Source organism: Nicotiana tabacum, chromosome 15 (assembly GCF_000715075.1).
Source record: "Nicotiana tabacum cultivar K326 chromosome 15, ASM71507v2, whole genome shotgun sequence".
In the NCBI taxonomy this organism is placed as follows: Eukaryota; Viridiplantae; Streptophyta; class Magnoliopsida; order Solanales; family Solanaceae; genus Nicotiana; species Nicotiana tabacum.
The window spans coordinates 36,666,793-36,685,212 of NC_134094.1; the positions used below are offsets into that span (position 1 = coordinate 36,666,793).

Below are 18,420 nucleotides of genomic sequence, written 5' to 3' on the forward strand. Positions count from 1 at the left end.
ATGTTATTTTGGGTATGGATTGGTGATAAGTGTGGATTTTGACCACTTATTAGTACCTTCTTGCTTTAGTTTTAGTCCAAAAGTATTGATTTATGTTCCCAAAACTAATAAAAGTCTGCAAATTACAGGAATGTTGGAAATTTGTACTCTAATGAAGAAATTCAACTCAAAAAGGAGTGTTCCGGCTCACAAGGCAAGAAGGAGCGCAGTAGAGCAGAAGTGCGGTCCGCAAAAGTATTTCTGTGGCCGTAGAGGAAAGTGCGGACCATATAATTCTCTCTACGGCCATAGATCTAATGTAGAAGCCTAGAAGTGATTGAAGAGAATTGCAGACCGCACACAATTTGTGTGGCCGCAGAACATAGTTGCACTGAAAAGAATACAAAAAGTTCAGAGAGCGTGCAAAATGAACAAGACTGAAGCCTTGCCAGAAGTGCGGACTGCACATGAATTGTGCGATCGTAGAAGCTGAAGTGCAGCTGCAGATCAAATTGTGCAGCTACAGAATACCTGCAGGCTCAAGCAATGTGAGGACCGCACATGGCTGCTTCTCATATGGCTGCTTCTCATATGGCTGCTCCTTTTCATGTTTTAAAATATGTTAAAGGTACTTTGAGTCAAGGTTTGTTCAGGAGTGCAGATTTTGATTTTACTCTCCAAGCTTAATGTGATTCTGATTGGACTACTTGCCCTAATTCCCGAAAATCTGTTAGTCAAATACAAATAAAGAGATTTGTATAAATTTTAAGAACCAAATAAAAAAATTGGCTCAGAAATTGTAATTAATTTCATAGTAATGCATGAATAGAAACATGTTTACATCTTATACAATTAAGATTACTTCTTAATTAACTTCAGTAATGCATGCATGAATAGAGCATAAATTTATGATCATCGAGCACTAAGCAGCATTTAAGCTTTTGTTTCTGGAGCACACACCATCACTTTTACGATTGCGCACTGCCTTCAAATTTGTTCACGAGACCTGTTTTTTTGTAACTGAATATTTTGTTCAACGCCTCAACATAGGCTTGGACACTTGAAACGACAATGTCCATATGCGCTCCTGTTCCACTGGCAATATAACATAGTGTTAGAGAAAATAAAGGTCCTAAGTTCAAATCTCTCAGCTACTCAAAATGTAGAACGATCCCATGTAACAAAAATTAGGCTAAGAGGTGAGTAAACGTGTTGAGGCATGCATAAATATAATTAAATAATTAAAACTTTTAGTCTAAGCTACTCATAGAGTTACCTGCAATTGTCTTGTAAGCGCTCTGATTGAGTAAATATTTTTATACCTTCAGCGTATATAAAACTTAAATTACCTATCCTACTAGTGTGACAAGATACAAACATTATGAGAGTTTTCAGTTTCATTATAAACCTTTACAATGAGGTCAACTGCCTTGTAAGCTGCATCAACAGGTCCTGTTCCAACAGAAAAGGCAGTGTGCTCTTGACCATCGCTGTCAATAAGCTTAACATTTGCTGTAGAGCGGCCAACATTTCCACAAGTAATCTGTACAATAAACAGCAAATCATTAGATTTAGGTGAACATTAATTCCTTTTCAATCCACAACTAAGTGAGACTAGCAAAAACCTAAGTTGCTCAGATACGGGTACGGGTATCCGATACAGGTGCAGATCTAGAGGTCGGATCCTTCGAGATGTAAATTCTAAGATTTTGGGATACTGATCCTAATACGGATACGGGTGCGGGGATCCGACTAAAAATAATTCAATTAAATAAAAATATAAAAATATATCTAAATTACGAGAAATTTTGTGGAATACTTACGTATAACTTGTAATGTGTGGATTTATTTTTTATTCTCGAGTTGTAGATAAGTAAAGGATTGATTTCCTAGATAATGTATGCTATTTTGTTCAAATTCACCCTAGCTTTGGTTCTGATTTCGGGAATCAAATTGTATCTTATCTCTAATTTTTTCGTACGCTGCGGTCAAAGTACCCAAAATTATTTGACCAGATCCGGTACGGATCTCACATCCACACTCATACTAGTGTCTTGCCGACACGGGCGTGTCACCTAAACTGCCGTGTCAGAGCAACTTAGGCAAAAACACATGAAATAGTATTTACATGTACCTGTACATCTCCAAGTTGCCAGGAAACTTGAGGCTGGAAAACGTCATCTGATACAAGTGCTCTCAAGTCATCATCTGTAATTTTCTGAAAAATAGATGTAGGGAAGATAAATAGGCGGACATACATATTCATTATACCGACACAGGTAAAATTTTAATTAGGTAAGCTTCACCAAAGAACTGGAAAACCTATAGGGTTAATTTCATATATAAATATAATGACATAACTTTACTCACTATAAAATAAGGCTACTTTAGACTAAGAGACACCTCGACTTATTCGGCTTTGCTATTACGATCCCCCTACTCCACATAGTTTCAATCAGGTACTTGAACTTGTATAAGACATTAGTTTTAAACCCATATGACCATTGACCAAGCTTATACGGCCTTTGTTTTGTTGAGTCAAGCAAAATAAGTGATTGCACACTCCTAAAAGCAAGTAACTATACAAAATTTGATTAGAAAATAATATAAGAGAAAAATAAAAAATTAAAAAAATTAAAAACAATGCTAGCCATTATCTCGCCCCTCTATCCCATCCGCTTCTTCTTACCCCCAAATCCCTTAAAAACGCCATTGAAATTGGCACGCTCCACACCCTCTAATATTAAATTTTTGTTTCTCAAGTAGAGTTTTCTCAAATAACATTACATTATTTCTCTTACAATCTTAGCAATCAACTGGACTATGATAAAAAACAAAAAGGTGTAGCATAACAACATCAAACTAATAGAGCTTAGCAGAGCAGCTAGTCAAGGAACAAAGTTGTTTAATTTTTGTTTTTTCTCAAAATAACTGAAGAAGACAATAAAGACGTCGGAGAATTAAGAGACATTGAAGCTTGAAAATAGTGTTTAAGCCAAAAATTGGGTCGTCATCGGTTGTTGAAGACGTCGAAGCTTGATTTTGTTAGTTTTATAAATTTTGCCGTAGCTAGAGGGGTTAATAAGAATTTTGAGGTACCAAATATTAAGTAAAAATTTCTTCTCTTTCTTTTTCAATTTTTGGGTTTTTCTTTGGGTGTTTGGCTAGAAAGAAAATTGAAGGATAAATTTTCTTAAACTCGTTCAATGTCTAGGTTTTGAAAGGGTGACATGAATATGAAGAGAAGAGGAGATATAGTGGTGGTTTTGGAGTGGTTGCTGGCGATGGTGGCAACAGAACTTCCATGGGTGGTTGAATAGATTGTAGTAATGGAGAAATTTAGGACAAAAAAAAAAGATAAAGTGGTTTGATTGAGTGTTTTCTCATGGAAGAGGAAGGGTGCAGTGTTTGGTAGTGGCGGTGATGGGTGGAAGAGGCAGATATGGAACGGTGGAGAGAGAACTAAGGTTTGTTTTCTTTTTTTGGAGAAAAAGGGATGAGTTTGATATTTTTATTAAAAAAATATTTTTTGTAAAAATAGATAATGACGTGGCATTAAATGTATCTGAGGTGACTCTGATGTGTCATTTATATCAGCGCGAGTGGACAACACACAGTATCAGAGGTGTTTAAAACTAATATTTTATACAAGTTCAAGTGTTTGGTTGAAACTGTGGAGTAAGGGGACCGAGATGTCAAAGCCGAATTAGTGAGATGTCACTCAGGCTATTCTGCTAATTTATCAAAAAAAGTTACTTAATTTTATCCACTATAACAGTAAAATCACAAAAATCTACCTATTAGACCAGTACTTAAAGTCACCTTGAATATGGATAGGTTTTCCCACTATAGTGCGTAAAGTTTAGTGGTTTTCTTTTATTATGAATAGTAAGTAAAATTCAGTTACTTTAATGTGATAAAAAATAATTTTTTCATTTATTACTATGTGGTGATGCTTGGATGTTTGAGAGTCAAAGAAATTTTTCTTTGGCCGTAATTTTTCATATGTTTTTCAAATATTTTTAATTGTTAGTTCAGTCATTTTAATGTGAATAAATAAAATTAAATTTTATTATTATAATAGAAATTAGTGATCATACTTAAAATTAACTCAAAAAATATGAACAAACACTAGGAACGAAAAGGTGCGATCACAAGTTTGACCATTGCACTATGAAAGATCAGCAACTTAATCACCTTTTTCCTCTCAGCCAGTGACTTGAATCGACGAAAGAGGTCATCAAGTTCTTTTCCATCAAAGTCATATCCAAGCTGTAACAAAAATAAAATGATTTGATCCAAGTCCATATACTATAATATTTGTAGTATATCGTACTATAGATTATGTATCTTACCTCAGCCATTTTGGCTTTCAATGCATGGTGGCCACTGCACAAAATATTCACCATGTTACAAAATATATTCCTTAAAAGGAAAGAGGTACATCAATGCGCCTAATGTAAATGAGAAAAATGGAGGGTTGGGGTTGATTCAATACAATGGAGGTACTGAAATTCTAAGGGATAAAACGAGTTTTAAAGTGTTTGACACTACTAAAAATCTGATAAAAACTGACCAAATATTTCCGACCAACGTTGGTCGGTAAAAAAAAAAGCGACCAAAAACCGTCCAGCTTGGACGAAAACTGGAAACAAAAAATTTTACATTTTTTTTGAACTAAATACCGACCAACGTTGGTCGGCAAAATTGGTCAACGAATTGACCTAGCTGGTCAGACAAGAAAATTTTGGATTACCGACCAACGTTGGTCGGTAATCTGGACCCAATTTTTAAAATTTTAATAATTATTTTATTATTTAAAATATTTTATAATATTTAAGAATTTATATTTAAAATTATCGACCAACGTTGGTCGGTTAATGCAGGGGAAGCATTTACCGACCAACTTTGGTCGGTAATTGATATTTTCTGTAAAATAACCGACCAAAGTTGGTCGGTTATTACGTCAACATTGGTCAAACTTTCGAATTACTTTTATATTTACTATCTAAATAATATAAATGTAATTCGTTAACACTTTTGTAATACAAATAATGAATACACTAACATATACTATATATAATATGCTATTTGTAAATTGATTCATCGACTTATAACTTACTTAGATGCATCGATGAATATTAAAAACAAATATATATATATATATATATATAGTTAAAGTATTACAATGAAGTGTGTGTGTGTGTGTGTATATATATAGAGGTATAGCCGTATATATATAAGAACACGAAGCGCTAGGACCACAGGGTCAGGTTTTTTTAGGGATAGACTTGTGAAGATCCTAATTAGTATATATAATTTATCATCAAATATATCTATTTGTAAATTGATTCATCGACTTATAACTTACTTAGATGCATCGATGAATATTAAAAACAAAACGTTTGACCTATATCGACTAATAGTAAAAATAAAACGTCTCGACCTATATCGATTAATCTATGTCATGCATTATTAGTGATGAATGAATGAAAAATAGAAGAATTAATACTAAATATCTTTGACATATATATGGATCACAAATTAAATAAACGAAAGAAGTTATTAGTATTAAGTAAACGAGTTAAATTAATAGGTCAAACATGGTCAAACTTTAACAAGCTATATATATACACACTAACATATACTATAACAAGCTATATATATAGTTAAAGTATTACAGTGAAGTGTGTTTGTGTGTGTGTATATGTGTGTGTGTATATATATATATGTATAGCCGTATATATATAAGAACACGAAGCGCTAGGACCACAGGGTCGGGTTCTTTTAGGGATAGACTTGGGAAGATACTAATTAGTATATATACTTTATCATCAAATATATCTATTTGTAAATTGATTCATCGACTTATAACTTACTTAGATGTATCGATGAATATTAATCGATGATTCATCAAAACGTCTCGACCTATATATCGATTAATCTATGTCATGCATTATTAGTGATGAACGAATGAAAAAAGAAGTAATTAGCATCAATTACAATATAGTGTATGTGTGTATGTGAGAAATTACTCACATACTTAATTATAACTTAGAAAATTTACTTAGATAGATGCTATTATAATTTATTAAAATTAAATAGTTAATATAATTATTTGTAAATATTATACTTATAGTTTATAATTATTTATAATAATTGTATTGTTAAATAAAATAAATGCTTGTAGTTTATAATATATTTTTTATAGTTTATAATATTTTAAGAAAAAAACACACCAAAAAAAAAAAGTTTAATTTTAAAAAAAAAAAACCGACCGAAGTTGGTCGGTTTTTGGTCAAACGGTCAACACTTAATGTACCGACCAAAATTACTGACCAACTTTGGTCGGTAATTCTGAAATCAGAATTGAAAAACGGGGGAACCCCCATTTCTCTCTTATCTTCCCCTCTCCTTCTCTATTTTTCTCACTCAAAACCTTCCCCTCTCCTTCTATATTTCCCTCACATAAATCTCATTCCCCACCCCGCGTCGCCACTGCCCAGCCATCACCGTCGCCGCGCCGTCGCCATCGCCATCGCCGCTGCCACTGCCACTGCCACTGCCACTGCCGCCCCTCTCCTTCTCCATCTCCTAAAAATTCTACGTTTGAATTACAACCCATTTATTTATTATTTCTAGGTTTTGTTAATTAGTTATGAATTAGTTTCAATTGATTAGTATTTCAATTATTTGAACATTGCATTTTATTGAGGATTAGGGTTTAGGTCTTGTTTTAATTAGTTTTGTTAATTAGTTTTATTAACTAATTAGTTTTGTTAGTTAGTCAATTAGTTATGAATTAGTTTTAATTGATGAGTATTTCAATTTTGAGTTTGTATTGTCTTGAATAGTCTAGTTAGAATTGAATTATTAACTTTGTATTTTCTTGAATAGTTTAGTTAGAATCTAGGGTTTATGATTTGTTCTTGTGAATCAAACTTTTAGGGTATGGGTTGAAATTTTTTAGTTTAGTTAGTTTATGTTTAAACTCGTAGGATATGAATTGAAATTTTAGTTTTTAGGATTTGTTCTAGTGAATTGAACTTTTAGGATATGAATTGAACTTTTAAGATATGAATTGGACCTTTTGGATATGAATTGAACTTTTAGGATATAAATTGGTGTAATTAGAAAAAAATAATTATCTTGAATTAACTAAAAAAAATATAATTAATTTATAATTGTAGAATAAATTAATTTGTTCTTGTGAATCGAACTTTTAGGGTATGGGTTGAATTTCTTTAGTTTAGTTCGTTTATGGTTAAACTCGTAGGATATGAATTGAAATTTTAGTTTTTAGGATTTGTTCTTGTGAATTAAACTTTTAGGATATGAATTAAACTTTTAAGATATGAATTGGACCTTTTGGGTGTGAATTGAACTTTTAGGATATAAATTGGTATAATTAGGAGCTAATTATTATCTTGAATTAACTAAAAAAGATATAATTAATTTATAATTGTAGAATAAATTAATTTGTTCTTGTTTTATTTGTATAGATGGAACATTGTACTTGGATGTACAATAGGAATTATCCTAATCGGCGGGGATTGCGGGAGGATTTTGTAGAAGGGGTTGATGACTTTATTAGACATGCAATGTCACTTCCACCATACCAAAGTGAAGGAGTAATTTGGTGACCTTGTATCAGGTGCGATTGTATGAAATTTAAAAAATCGGAGGAAATTAAGCTTCATCTTTATAGGAAGGGGTTTATAGAGAATTACTTTGTGTGGACTAATCATGGAGAGATCGATGGTAGCCGTGGGATATTTCGTAACATGGTTGTTGGTGAAAGTAGTAGGTCGGTGGAGAATACAAATCTTGATTCTAGAATTCAGGATATGGTTGCGGATGCTTTTGGGATGCACTTCGGGGGTGAGCCCAATGAAAATATTGAACAAACTCCTAATGAAGACGCAAAATGTTTTTATGAACACTAGAGGAAGCTAGTCATCTACTACGTGAAGGAAGTCTGCACTCTGAGCTGTCTGTTGCAGTTAGATTACTAAGTATCAAATCTGATTGGAATATTTCTCAAGCAGCCATGGACTCTTTCATTGACCTTATGAGTGAACTAGTTGACCCTAATATCAACTTACCTGGTGATTTCTATGAGGCAAAGAGATTGGTTTCTAAGTTAGGACTTTCGTCAATGAGAATTGATTGTTGTGAAGATGGTTGCATGTTATATTATAAAGATGATGCAACTTTAGACAGTTGTAAATTTTGCGAAAATCCTCGTTTCAAGAGGCTTTCCAGTGGGAATATGGCCGTTGTCAAGGCGATGCATTATTTACTTCTTATACCTAGGTTAAAAAGGTTATATGCGTCGATGAGTTCTGCTCCTCATATGAGATGGCACTTTGAAAATAGAAGACCACCCGGTGTTATGTGTCATCTTTCAGATGGAGAAGCTTGGAAACACTTTGATAGGACATATCCAGATTTTGCTAGTGAATCAAGGAACATTCGGTTAGGTCTGTGTGCGGATGGCTTCACGCCTTTTTCTATATCTGCGACACCATACTCATGTTAGCCTGTCTTTCTTATACCTTATAATCTACCACCTTAGTTGTATATGACTAGTCCATATATATTCTGAAATTATATTATCCTCAGTCCACGTAATCCAAAAGGTTTGATTTATTTATATTTGTAACCTTTGATTGATGAGCTAAAACAATTGTGGTATGATGGTGTTGAAACATATGACATATCAACCAAGCAGAATTTCAATTTGCGTCCTAATTTAATGTGGACTATTAACGATTTTCCTGCGTATGGAATGTTGTCTGGGTGGATGACTGCTGGAAAGCTAGCTTATCCTTACTGTATGAAAAATAGTAAAGCGTTCACTTTGAAACATGGCCGAAAGTAATCATGGTTTGATTGTCACCGTCAATTCTTGCCTGATGATCATGAGTTTAGAAGGATGAAAAATGCATTCAAAAAGAATAAAGTGGAATATGATTCTCCACCTCCGATACTTTCAGGTGAGAAAATTTGGGAGAGGGTCCAGAACTTCAGTAAAGTTACTGAGGCTCCACCTTATAGATTCCTCGGATATGGTGTTAATCATAATTGGACGAAACAAAGTATATTTTGGGAGTTGCCTTATTGGAAGGATAATCTTCTCCGACACAACCTTGATGTCATGCATATAGAGAAGAATTATTTTGACAATTTGTTCAACATAGTGATGGATGTTAAAGGTAAGACAAAAGATACCCCGAAGGCTAGAATGGACTTACAAGAATATTGCAGGCGGCCTGAATTATACTTGCAGACAGCAAACAATGGTAAGGTGTTCAAGTCCAAAGCAAGTTACACATTCATTTTGGAGGAAAGACGACAAATTTGTGATTGGGTTACGAAATTGAAGATGCCTGAGGGTTATGCGTCGAATCTTGAAAAAAAATAGATATGGAGGTAGGGAAGTTGAGCCATTTGAAAAGTCATGACTGCCATGTTTTCATGGAGACCTTAGTACCTATTGCATTTTGTGGTTTGCCTGAAAGAATCTGGAAACCCATCATAAAGATTAATTTGTTTTTCAAAGGCTTGTGTTCTACCACATTAAGGGAAGAAAACCTACTTCGGATGGACCAGAACATTCGTGTAATTTCTAGTAAGATGGAAAAAATATTCCCATGTGGTTTCTTTGATGTAATGGAACACCTTCCAATACACCTTGTACACGAGGCACGACTTGGAGGGCATGTTCAATGCAGATGGATGTATCCCTTTGAGAGGTAATATTATAAGTTTGATGTAATATTCTATTTTATTTGAATGTTCTTGGCTAACATGACATTATGTAGGACAATTGGCAAATGCAAACAATTTGTTAAGCAGGGAATAGGATTGAAGGATCTATATGCGAAGCCTATCTTGCAAAGAAAACTGCATATTTTTGTTCTTATTATTTTGAGAATAACGTGCCATGTTCTAGGAATAGGCCCAATAGGCACACGGTCGAATATGTGAATGATCCATTATATCCACCAATATCTATATTCAATCAACCAGGCCGATGTTCTAAGGATGTTAGAAAGAGAAGTTTGAGTGATATGGAGTACAAGTCAGCTACACTTCATGTGTTGCTAAATTGTTCCGAAGTTGTACCATTTCTCAAGTAAGTATTGATTTATTAGTTATCAAAATGTAAAATTTACTGTGACTACATATTGATGCAACTACTAAAAATATTTGATGTGTCACAGTCACTTCGTAGGTCAATTTGGCCATGATGTTGTATATACGAGATTTGATACGTGGTTCAAACAGTTTGTAAGTATATATATATATTCAATCAACCAGTCCGATGTTATAAGGATGTTAGAAAGAGAAGTTTGAGTGATATGGAGTACAAGTCAGCTACACTTCATGTGTTGCTAAATTGTTCCGAAGTTGTACCATTTCTCAAGTAAGTATTGATTTATTAGTTATCAAAATGTAAAATTTACTGTGACTACATATTGATGCAACTACTAAAAATATTTGATGTGTCACAGTCACTTCGTAGGTCAATTTGGCCATGATGTTGTATATACGAGATTTGATACGTAGTTCAAACAGTTTGTAAGTATATATATACGTAACTGTTATATATATATATATATATATATATATATATATATATATATATATATATATATATATATATATATATATGTAATGAATGTATAAAAATTGATTTATAAGTTATGCTAACTTATGAATATTTTTAACACTATGTAGGTAAATAATCCAAATAATGGTGTAAATCAATTTTTGAAAGATATATCTTGGGGACCTGGGCTTCAGGTCACAACAATGTCTAAGTACGTAGTGAATGGTTATAAGTTTCATACAAAGGATGGCTCTAAAAATAAAAATAGTAACAACAGCGGGGTGTGGGTTCAAGGTGGTGATGGCAACCAAGTTGGAGATATTGATTATTATGGTGTGGTCAAAGAAATATTACAACTAGAATATACAGGTTGGCCATATAAGAAATTGATACTCTTTATATGCAAGTGGTTTGACCCAAATCCAACAAGAGGTACAAGAGTACACCACCAATACAACATAATTGAGGTTAATCATACGAGGGAGTATGATCGCTATGATCCTTTCATAATTGCACATAACGTTAGGCAAGTGTATTATGCTCCTTATCCATTGCGGCGGAATAAGTCCGATTGGTGGGTTGTAATAAAAACTAAGCATGTAGGTAGGGTGGAAGTCGAGAATGTGTTAAATATTGCATATCAAAATGATATTTCTAATATTCACCAAATAGTGGACGATCAGTTAGAAAATGATTTGGAACATCCTGAATGCATATTGGAAGAAGGTGATATAAATGAAGTAACAATTAAAGAAAATGAGGACGAAGAATCAACTGATGAAGCTCAAACAAATGAGGACGAAGAATTCTCGGACGAGGAACAATACGTCGATGAGGATTAAAAAGTTGGTTTTTTAAAGCACTCTTGTTTTATAGCTAGTTTCTTATATGTTTCAATCTAAATGTGTATTATATTATACAGATGGCAGGCAAGGGTCAAGGTAACAATGACCCTACTAGTTCTCAGGGTCGAGAAAAGGGTAGGAAGGGAAAGAGGAGGGTAGAAAATAATAGTCCCTCTTGTCCACCCTTTTCAGAGATGCCTATGTCTTATCCTCCACCACACGGCTATACTGAGTTTCCACAGCATCACGAATCATACACCTTCGTTCAGACACCAGGTCTTCCATCACAGGGCCATAGGACTATATGTTCGACATACAGTCCAGCTGCCTCACAGCCATCTGCATCGCAGCCATCTACATCACATCCATATGGATCACATCCCTACATATCACAGCCACATGGATCGCATCCATCCATGTCACAGCCACTCGGGTCACAGCCATCAGTATCACATCCACTTGGGTCGCATCCAGCTATGTCGCAGTCACAGGGATCGCAACCATCTTCATCATCGACTCCATCTATTGCAGGCCTTCGCCTGCGAGGCAGTAGCTCTGACCCGCCTACACCGTCTTCACATGCCTCTGATACACATGCTTCGGATGGTGATGACGAGGTAGTGCATTATGATCGATATGGCAGGATCATCATAGTCCCTGAGGGTGATGGGTAAGTGTTATTCATTATTTTTGCGTCTATTGATTTGTAACATTTTTACTAAGATATTAATGTGTTTTTATTATTAAATTGTAGGTTCAGGCCGGGTAATAAGACTACGAAGATAATCACTAATGCCATCAGAAAGCTTTATGATGGCCCTTATACGACTTGGACTGATTGTCCATTCTCACTGAAAGAGCAAATTTTCAATCAATTTAAGGTATAAATATTTTTTTAAACAGTTTAATAATTTATATTTATGATGTTTCCATCTAATAATTAAATTTTAAAATACAGAGCAAGTGTGTATGGAAAGACCGCTATAGCGCGGAAGTGGCTGCAAATTTTCATCACAAAGCTAGTAAGAGATTGGCGGATGCTTTCTCGGATGCTAGAAAGAAGAACAAGAGGCCTGGCTGGTTACTTGAGAATTTGTGGAATGATTTGCAAAGGCAATGGCTTACCGCAAAGTTCTTAGAGAGGAGCGAAAAAGGAAAGAAAGCTCGCGCATCCGAGAAGGGAGGCTCCTTGCACACTAGAGGTGCGATCAGCCTAGGGACAATAAAAAGAAGATTGGTACGTAATTGCTTAAATTATTTTACTTTTCTAAGTATATCTATTTTATTTATTAACTAAATTAATTTATTTTCAGGAAAAGAAGTATGGGCGTCCAATGAGTCATGATGAGCTATTCAAGGAGACGCATATTGTGAAGAAGAAGAAAGAGGGGGATCAAGATAAGTGGGTCGAGGACCGGACCTCTGCATATGTAAGCTTTCAATTTTCTTTAAGTATTATAATTTACTTAACTTTACTCATATAAAATAAATTTTATTAACTTTACTCATATAAAATAAATTTTATTATAAAATTTATCACGCTATTTTAGCCTAAGAGACACCTCGACTCAGGGGCGAAGCTACGTGCAATCAAGGGTGGTCAACTGACTACCCTTCGCCAGAAAATTATACTCCGTATAAGGTAAAATATTACTTGTTATTGATTAAAAATAGGCTTTGAACACCCTTACATAGCCCACTGGCAAAGGTTTGAATACCCTTGTTGAATTTCTTGGCTTCGCCACTGCCTCGACTTATTCGGCTTTGACATTCCGATCACCCTACTCCACATAGTTTCAATCAGGCACTTGAACTTGTATAAGACATTAGTTTTAAACTCATCTAACCATTGACCAAACTTATGTAGCCTTTGTTTTGTGAGTCAAACAAAATAAGTGATTGCACGCTCCTAAAAGCGAGTAACTATACAAAATTTGATTAGAAAATAATAAAAGAGAAAAATGAAAAGAAAAAAAAAATTAAAAACAATGCTAGCCATTATCTCGCCCCTCTCTATCCCAGCCGCTTCTTCTTACCCCCAAATCTCTTAAAAACGCCATTGAAATTGACACGCTCCACACCCTCTATATTAAATTTTTGTTTCTCAAGTAGAGTTTTCTCAAACAGCATTACATTATTTCTCTTACAATTTTAGCAATCAACTGGACTATGATAAAAATAAAAAAAGAAGCAGTATAACAAGACCAAACTAATAGAGTTTAGCAGAGCAGCTAGTCAAGGAACAAAGTTATTTAATTTTTGTTTTTCTCAAAATAACTGAAGAAGACAATGAAGACGCCGGAGAATTAAGAGACATTGAAGCTTGAAAATAGTGTTTAAGCCAGAAATTGGATCGTCATCGGTTGTTGAAAACGCCGAAGCTTGATTTTGTTAGTTTTATAAATTTTATCGTTGCTGGAGGGGTCAATAAGAATTTTGAGTAAAAATTTCTTCTCTTTCTTTTTCAATTTTTTTGGTTTTGCTTTGGGTATTTGGCTAGAAAGAAAATTTAAGGATAGATTTTATTAAACTCGTTCAATGTCTAGGTTTTGAAAGAGTGACATGAATATGAAGAGAAGAGGAGATATAGTGGTGGTTTTGGAGTGGTTGCTGGCGATGGTGGCAACAAGACTACCATGGGTGGTTGAATAGATTGTAGTAATGGAGAAGTTTAGGACAAAAATAAAAGATGAAGTAGGTTTGATTGAGTGTTTTCTCATGGAAGAGGAAGGGTGCAGTGTTTGGTAGTGGCGGTGACGGGTGGAAGAGGCAGAGATGGAATGGTGGAGAGAGGAATAAGGTTTGTTTTTTTTTTTTGGAGAAGAAAGGGATGAGTTTGATATTTTTATTAAAAAAATATTTTTTGTAAAAATAGATAATGATGTGGCATTAATATATCTGAGGTGGATCTGATGTGTCCTTTATATCAGCACGAGTGAACAACACACACAGTATCAGAGGTGTTTAAGACTAATGTTTTATACAAGTTTAAGTGTTTGGTTGAAATTATATGGAGTAGGGGGACCGGGATGTCAAAGCCGAATAAGTGAGATGTCTGTCAGGCTATTCTTCCAATTTATCAAAAAAAGTGACTTTAATTTTATCCACTATAACAGTAAAATCACAAAAATCTACCTACTAGACCGGTACTTAAAGTCACCTTGAATATGGATAGGTTTTGCCACTATAGTGCGTATAGTTTAGTGATTTTCTTTTATTATGAATAATAAGTAAAATTCAGTTACTTTAATTTGATAAAAAATAATTTTCTCATTTATTACTATGTGGTGATGCTCGGATGTCGAGAGTCAAAAGAGTTTTTCTTTGGCCGTAATTTTTCATATATTTTTCAAATATTTTTAATTGTTAGTTCAGTCACTTTAATGCGAATAAAAAAATTTAAATTTTATTGTTATAGTAGAAATTAGTGATCATATTTGAAATTAACTCAAAAAATATGGACAAACACTAGGAACGAAAAGGTGCGATCACAAATTTGACTGTTGCACTATGAAATATCAGCAACGTAATCACCTTTTTCCTCTCAGCCAGTGACTTGAATCGACGAAAGAGGTCATCAAGTTCTTTTCCATCAAAGTCATATCCAAGCTGTAACAAAAATAAAATGATTTGATCCATTTCCATATACTATAATATTTGTAGTATATCGTACTATAGATTATGTATCTTACCTCAGCCATTTTGGCTTTCAATGCATGGCGGCCACTGCACAAAATATTCTACCATGTTACAAAATGTATTCCTTAAAGGAAAGAGGTACATCAATGTGCCTAATGTAAATGAGAAAAATGAAGGGTTGGGGTTGATTCAATACAACGGAGGTACTGAAATTCTAGGGGATAGTACGAGTTTTAAAGTGTTTGAACTGTATGATAATCTAATCTAAAAATTTAAACGGTTAGAGATAGCACACTTTAATTAAAAAATGTCTTTTTTTTTTTCAGTTCACTTGTATTTTTTAATGTAAAGGGAGTATACCTTACAGTATGGATAGTTGGACATAGTTGATTGATGACTATATTCAATTCGTACATATGTTGACACCAAATTGGTAGGACTATATATTAGTCGAATTATTTTGACTCATCCAAAAATATGGGGGAAAGACCAAAGAATTTGAAACAATAATCTCTATCAAACCATCAACATAACAAATCGATCACTCTGAAAATCAAATCATACCTGAGCTTTCCCAGACTAATACCGTTTTCATTAGCACGACGATACCCAACATCTTCAAGAGATACAAATTCATATGTATCTCTGTTCTTTAACACTCCATCCTAAACCACATTAAAAAAAAATTTAAAAAGGAAGAATGAAAACTGAATGATACTATGGAAGTAGAGAATCCTGATTAAGGCGATAATGAAAGAGGAAGGGGCAATGGGCTGAATCCAAATACTTCATGTGTTATTTAGATGACACAATTTCCTTATTAGTCTGTTACAAAAAGAATGATACATTTCTATAATTGAAAATAATTCAACTTTGAATTCTTCATTTTACCCATCTTATCTTAACGAGAAAGGATTTATTTTATATCAACCGGTAGTGGTATGAAATGTTTATTGCAATTTAACCTAGTGTAGAAGGTCGCCAATTCAGTAATCTTTCAACAAATCTAGTGTATGTAGAAGTAAAACTTTTAGAGAAAAATAACGCAAAACCTGATGGATGCCACTCTCATGAGAAAATGCATTAGCTCCGACAATGGCCTTATGTGGCTGCAGCTTAAGCCCACTGTACTCTTCTACCTACATAGCAACAATTGTGTCAACAGAAAGGCACAAAAAATTAAGCAGCTTTAAAACTGGTAAAATATATCTCTAACTAGAAGATTAAGATGAGAGTACCATTTTGCTCGTCATGAATATATGCTTTGTATTAATCCCAGTATAGATACCACCTAGTACTTGCTCTCCACGATATTTTAAGGCCATTACAATCTATTTCAGTACAGGGAAAAGGTTAAAAGCTAAACAAAAAGCAAATAAATAAGAATTTACATGGTAGAGGTCTATATCAAACCTCCTATAATCTCAAGGCCGCTTATATTAAAAAAAGAAAAGACCAGAACAAATAAGTACCTTTAGATTCTCTCTTTTACTTTTTACGATTACACTTTTGACCTAATTCGATCTTGAAATATTTTCTTACTATGAAGCATTGGTTTCTTTGCATACTTTAAAGCATCCCAAGCTCTTTCAATATCCTTCTTACTAGACCTAGCTAAGGCACATATCATCGGCACGTATCCTTCTTTGTCTACGTTATTACCTGTTGGAATATAGTATACTTAAATAAAAGTAAAAAATATGCTACTATCAACAGTTTAAACTTGTACATAAAATGGTTACATATTTTAATATTGTATCAGGCAAACGGTCCTAGTTTCAAATCTCACTCGCCGTCCAAATATCTAAAAATATCTTTGCATGCATGTTTGGTTCATAAAAAGAATGAAACTAACACGTGACGACATGTTACAAATAAGTAAATATTAGAAATGTGAACGGTTAAACATTAAAGGTTACCAATTTCCTGTGCTATCAACTTTACAAGCTCGAACTCAGCTTCAGAGGCAAAAGGAAAACCGGCCTCAATAACATCAACACCAAGCTTAGCCAACTGACGTGCAATGTCCAGTTTTTCTTTACTAGTCATGGTAGCACCAGCGGCCTGTTCGCCATCGCGAAGACTGGTGTCAAAAATACCAACATAATCAGGGTCAGAGAATTTTCCATGTTTATACTCCGGCCGCCGACGAATATTTGAGCAGCATATAGCTGAATGCCTTGTGGTTGAAGGCGTGAAACTGAAGACACTGTGAATAAGTGGGTTTTTAGAATGTAATGAAAGGGAAGTGCTCAGGGAAATTATAGAATTTACAGAGAGAGAAGCCATTATTCTTTTCCCTAAGAAAAGAGAGTGGATCGGAGTTAATGGAATGTTCGCTTTGGTGAATTCGAACACCTACAAAGCTGGTGAAACAAGGGTTTTTATTGGAGAGAAAATGACCAAAGTAGCCCCTGGTGTGTCTGGTTGCTGTTTTATCAAAAGAATAACACATAAAGTTTTATATAATTTATTACGGGTATTATTTTAATATCAACTATGGAACGCTGCATTAATTATGTAGACTTTCTTTTTCGTACGCCAAACAAACACTAGAGTATATTATTTCACGTGAGATTTTGTGTTGGAATTAATTGCTCATACTACAATTGAAAATTGAATTACCACCCCTTACGGTTTGTAAAACTTAAAACAAGACAATTTTCGTCTTAAGCTAGACTAGACAGAACCCAGTAAACAAACGGAAAATATTTCCATTCTTATTAAATTCAAGAAATAGAAACTGAAAATACTTCCTTGCTCATTTAAACTTGTTGGCATTTGAATTTAGTTTAAGTTTTTAAGAAACAATTATAAAGAAAATTTATGTGTTTAGATTAAAATTTGAGGTAAGAATTTGTTACATTTGTGCTACTTTTTGGGAAAATTTATCTTGGCGTTGTTCTTTGTTTCTAGAAAACATTATATTATGGCTATTAATCGGAACTTGAAATAGCAATGAAAAACTTAGCATGCCCAGTTTCCCGTTTTAGTAGTAATAATATATACTCCCTCCGTTCATTTTTACCGTTCACTTTTATTTGGCATGTATACTAAAAATAGATTTTCATTTTTGCTTGTCACTTTACGCATATCAAGAGAAGATAATTTTTTTTTTTGTTATACCCACGATATTTATTACTCATTTCAAATCATTTTTCAAATCCAATAAAATATACATCAATTAATATGGGTATCATGGTAAATTATGCACTTCATTTATTATTTCTTAAGGGGCGTAAAAAGTCAAAACGTGCCAAGTAAAAGGGAACGGAGGGAGTATTATTTTTCCCTCTGTTTCAATTTATGTGAAGTAGTTTGAAATTTGCTCTAATATTT

General features: G+C 33.9%; 1 protein-coding gene across 2 annotated transcripts; it reads right to left on the bottom strand.

The window, feature by feature from the left end:
* Positions 1-725: 725 nt before the first annotated feature.
* LOC107771263 (2-isopropylmalate synthase A-like) lies at positions 726-17,477 on the bottom strand. Of its 2 annotated transcripts, XR_012699217.1 has the most exons (10): positions 17,001-17,477; positions 16,320-16,412; positions 16,134-16,220; positions 15,646-15,746; positions 15,135-15,168; positions 14,977-15,051; positions 4,335-4,368; positions 4,177-4,251; positions 2,114-2,197; positions 1,487-1,522 (listed from the first exon to the last, which is right to left on the bottom strand). XR_012699217.1 is itself a non-coding variant. In XM_075230755.1 (8 exons), the coding sequence occupies exons 3-8, from the start codon at positions 15,042-15,044 to the stop codon at positions 1,021-1,023; spliced, it is 450 nt and encodes a 149-aa protein (XP_075086856.1). In that variant the 5' UTR covers positions 15,045-15,051; positions 15,135-15,168; positions 15,646-15,738; the 3' UTR covers positions 726-1,020. The 2 variants fall into 2 exon arrangements, 1 of the variants encoding a protein (XP_075086856.1); XM_075230755.1 differs by lacking the exons at positions 16,134-16,220; positions 16,320-16,412; positions 17,001-17,477 and adding an exon at positions 726-1,074 and having other exon boundaries at positions 1,388-1,522; positions 15,646-15,738.
* Positions 17,478-18,420: the final 943 nt, after the last annotated feature.

Bases quoted from the DNA above. Each gene is read 5' to 3' on its own strand.
- LOC107771263 (XM_075230755.1), bottom strand. From the start codon at position 15,044: ATGACTTTGATGGAAAAGAACTTGATGACCTCTTTCGTCGATTCAAGT. The intron at 4,369-14,976 runs GTGATTACGTTG...TATTTTGTGCAG, and splicing joins CACTGGCTGAGAGGAAAAAG to TGGCCACCATGCATTGAAAG. The intron at 4,252-4,334 runs GTAAGATACATA...TTTTTGTTACAG, and splicing joins TGAAAGCCAAAATGGCTGAG to CTTGGATATGACTTTGATGG.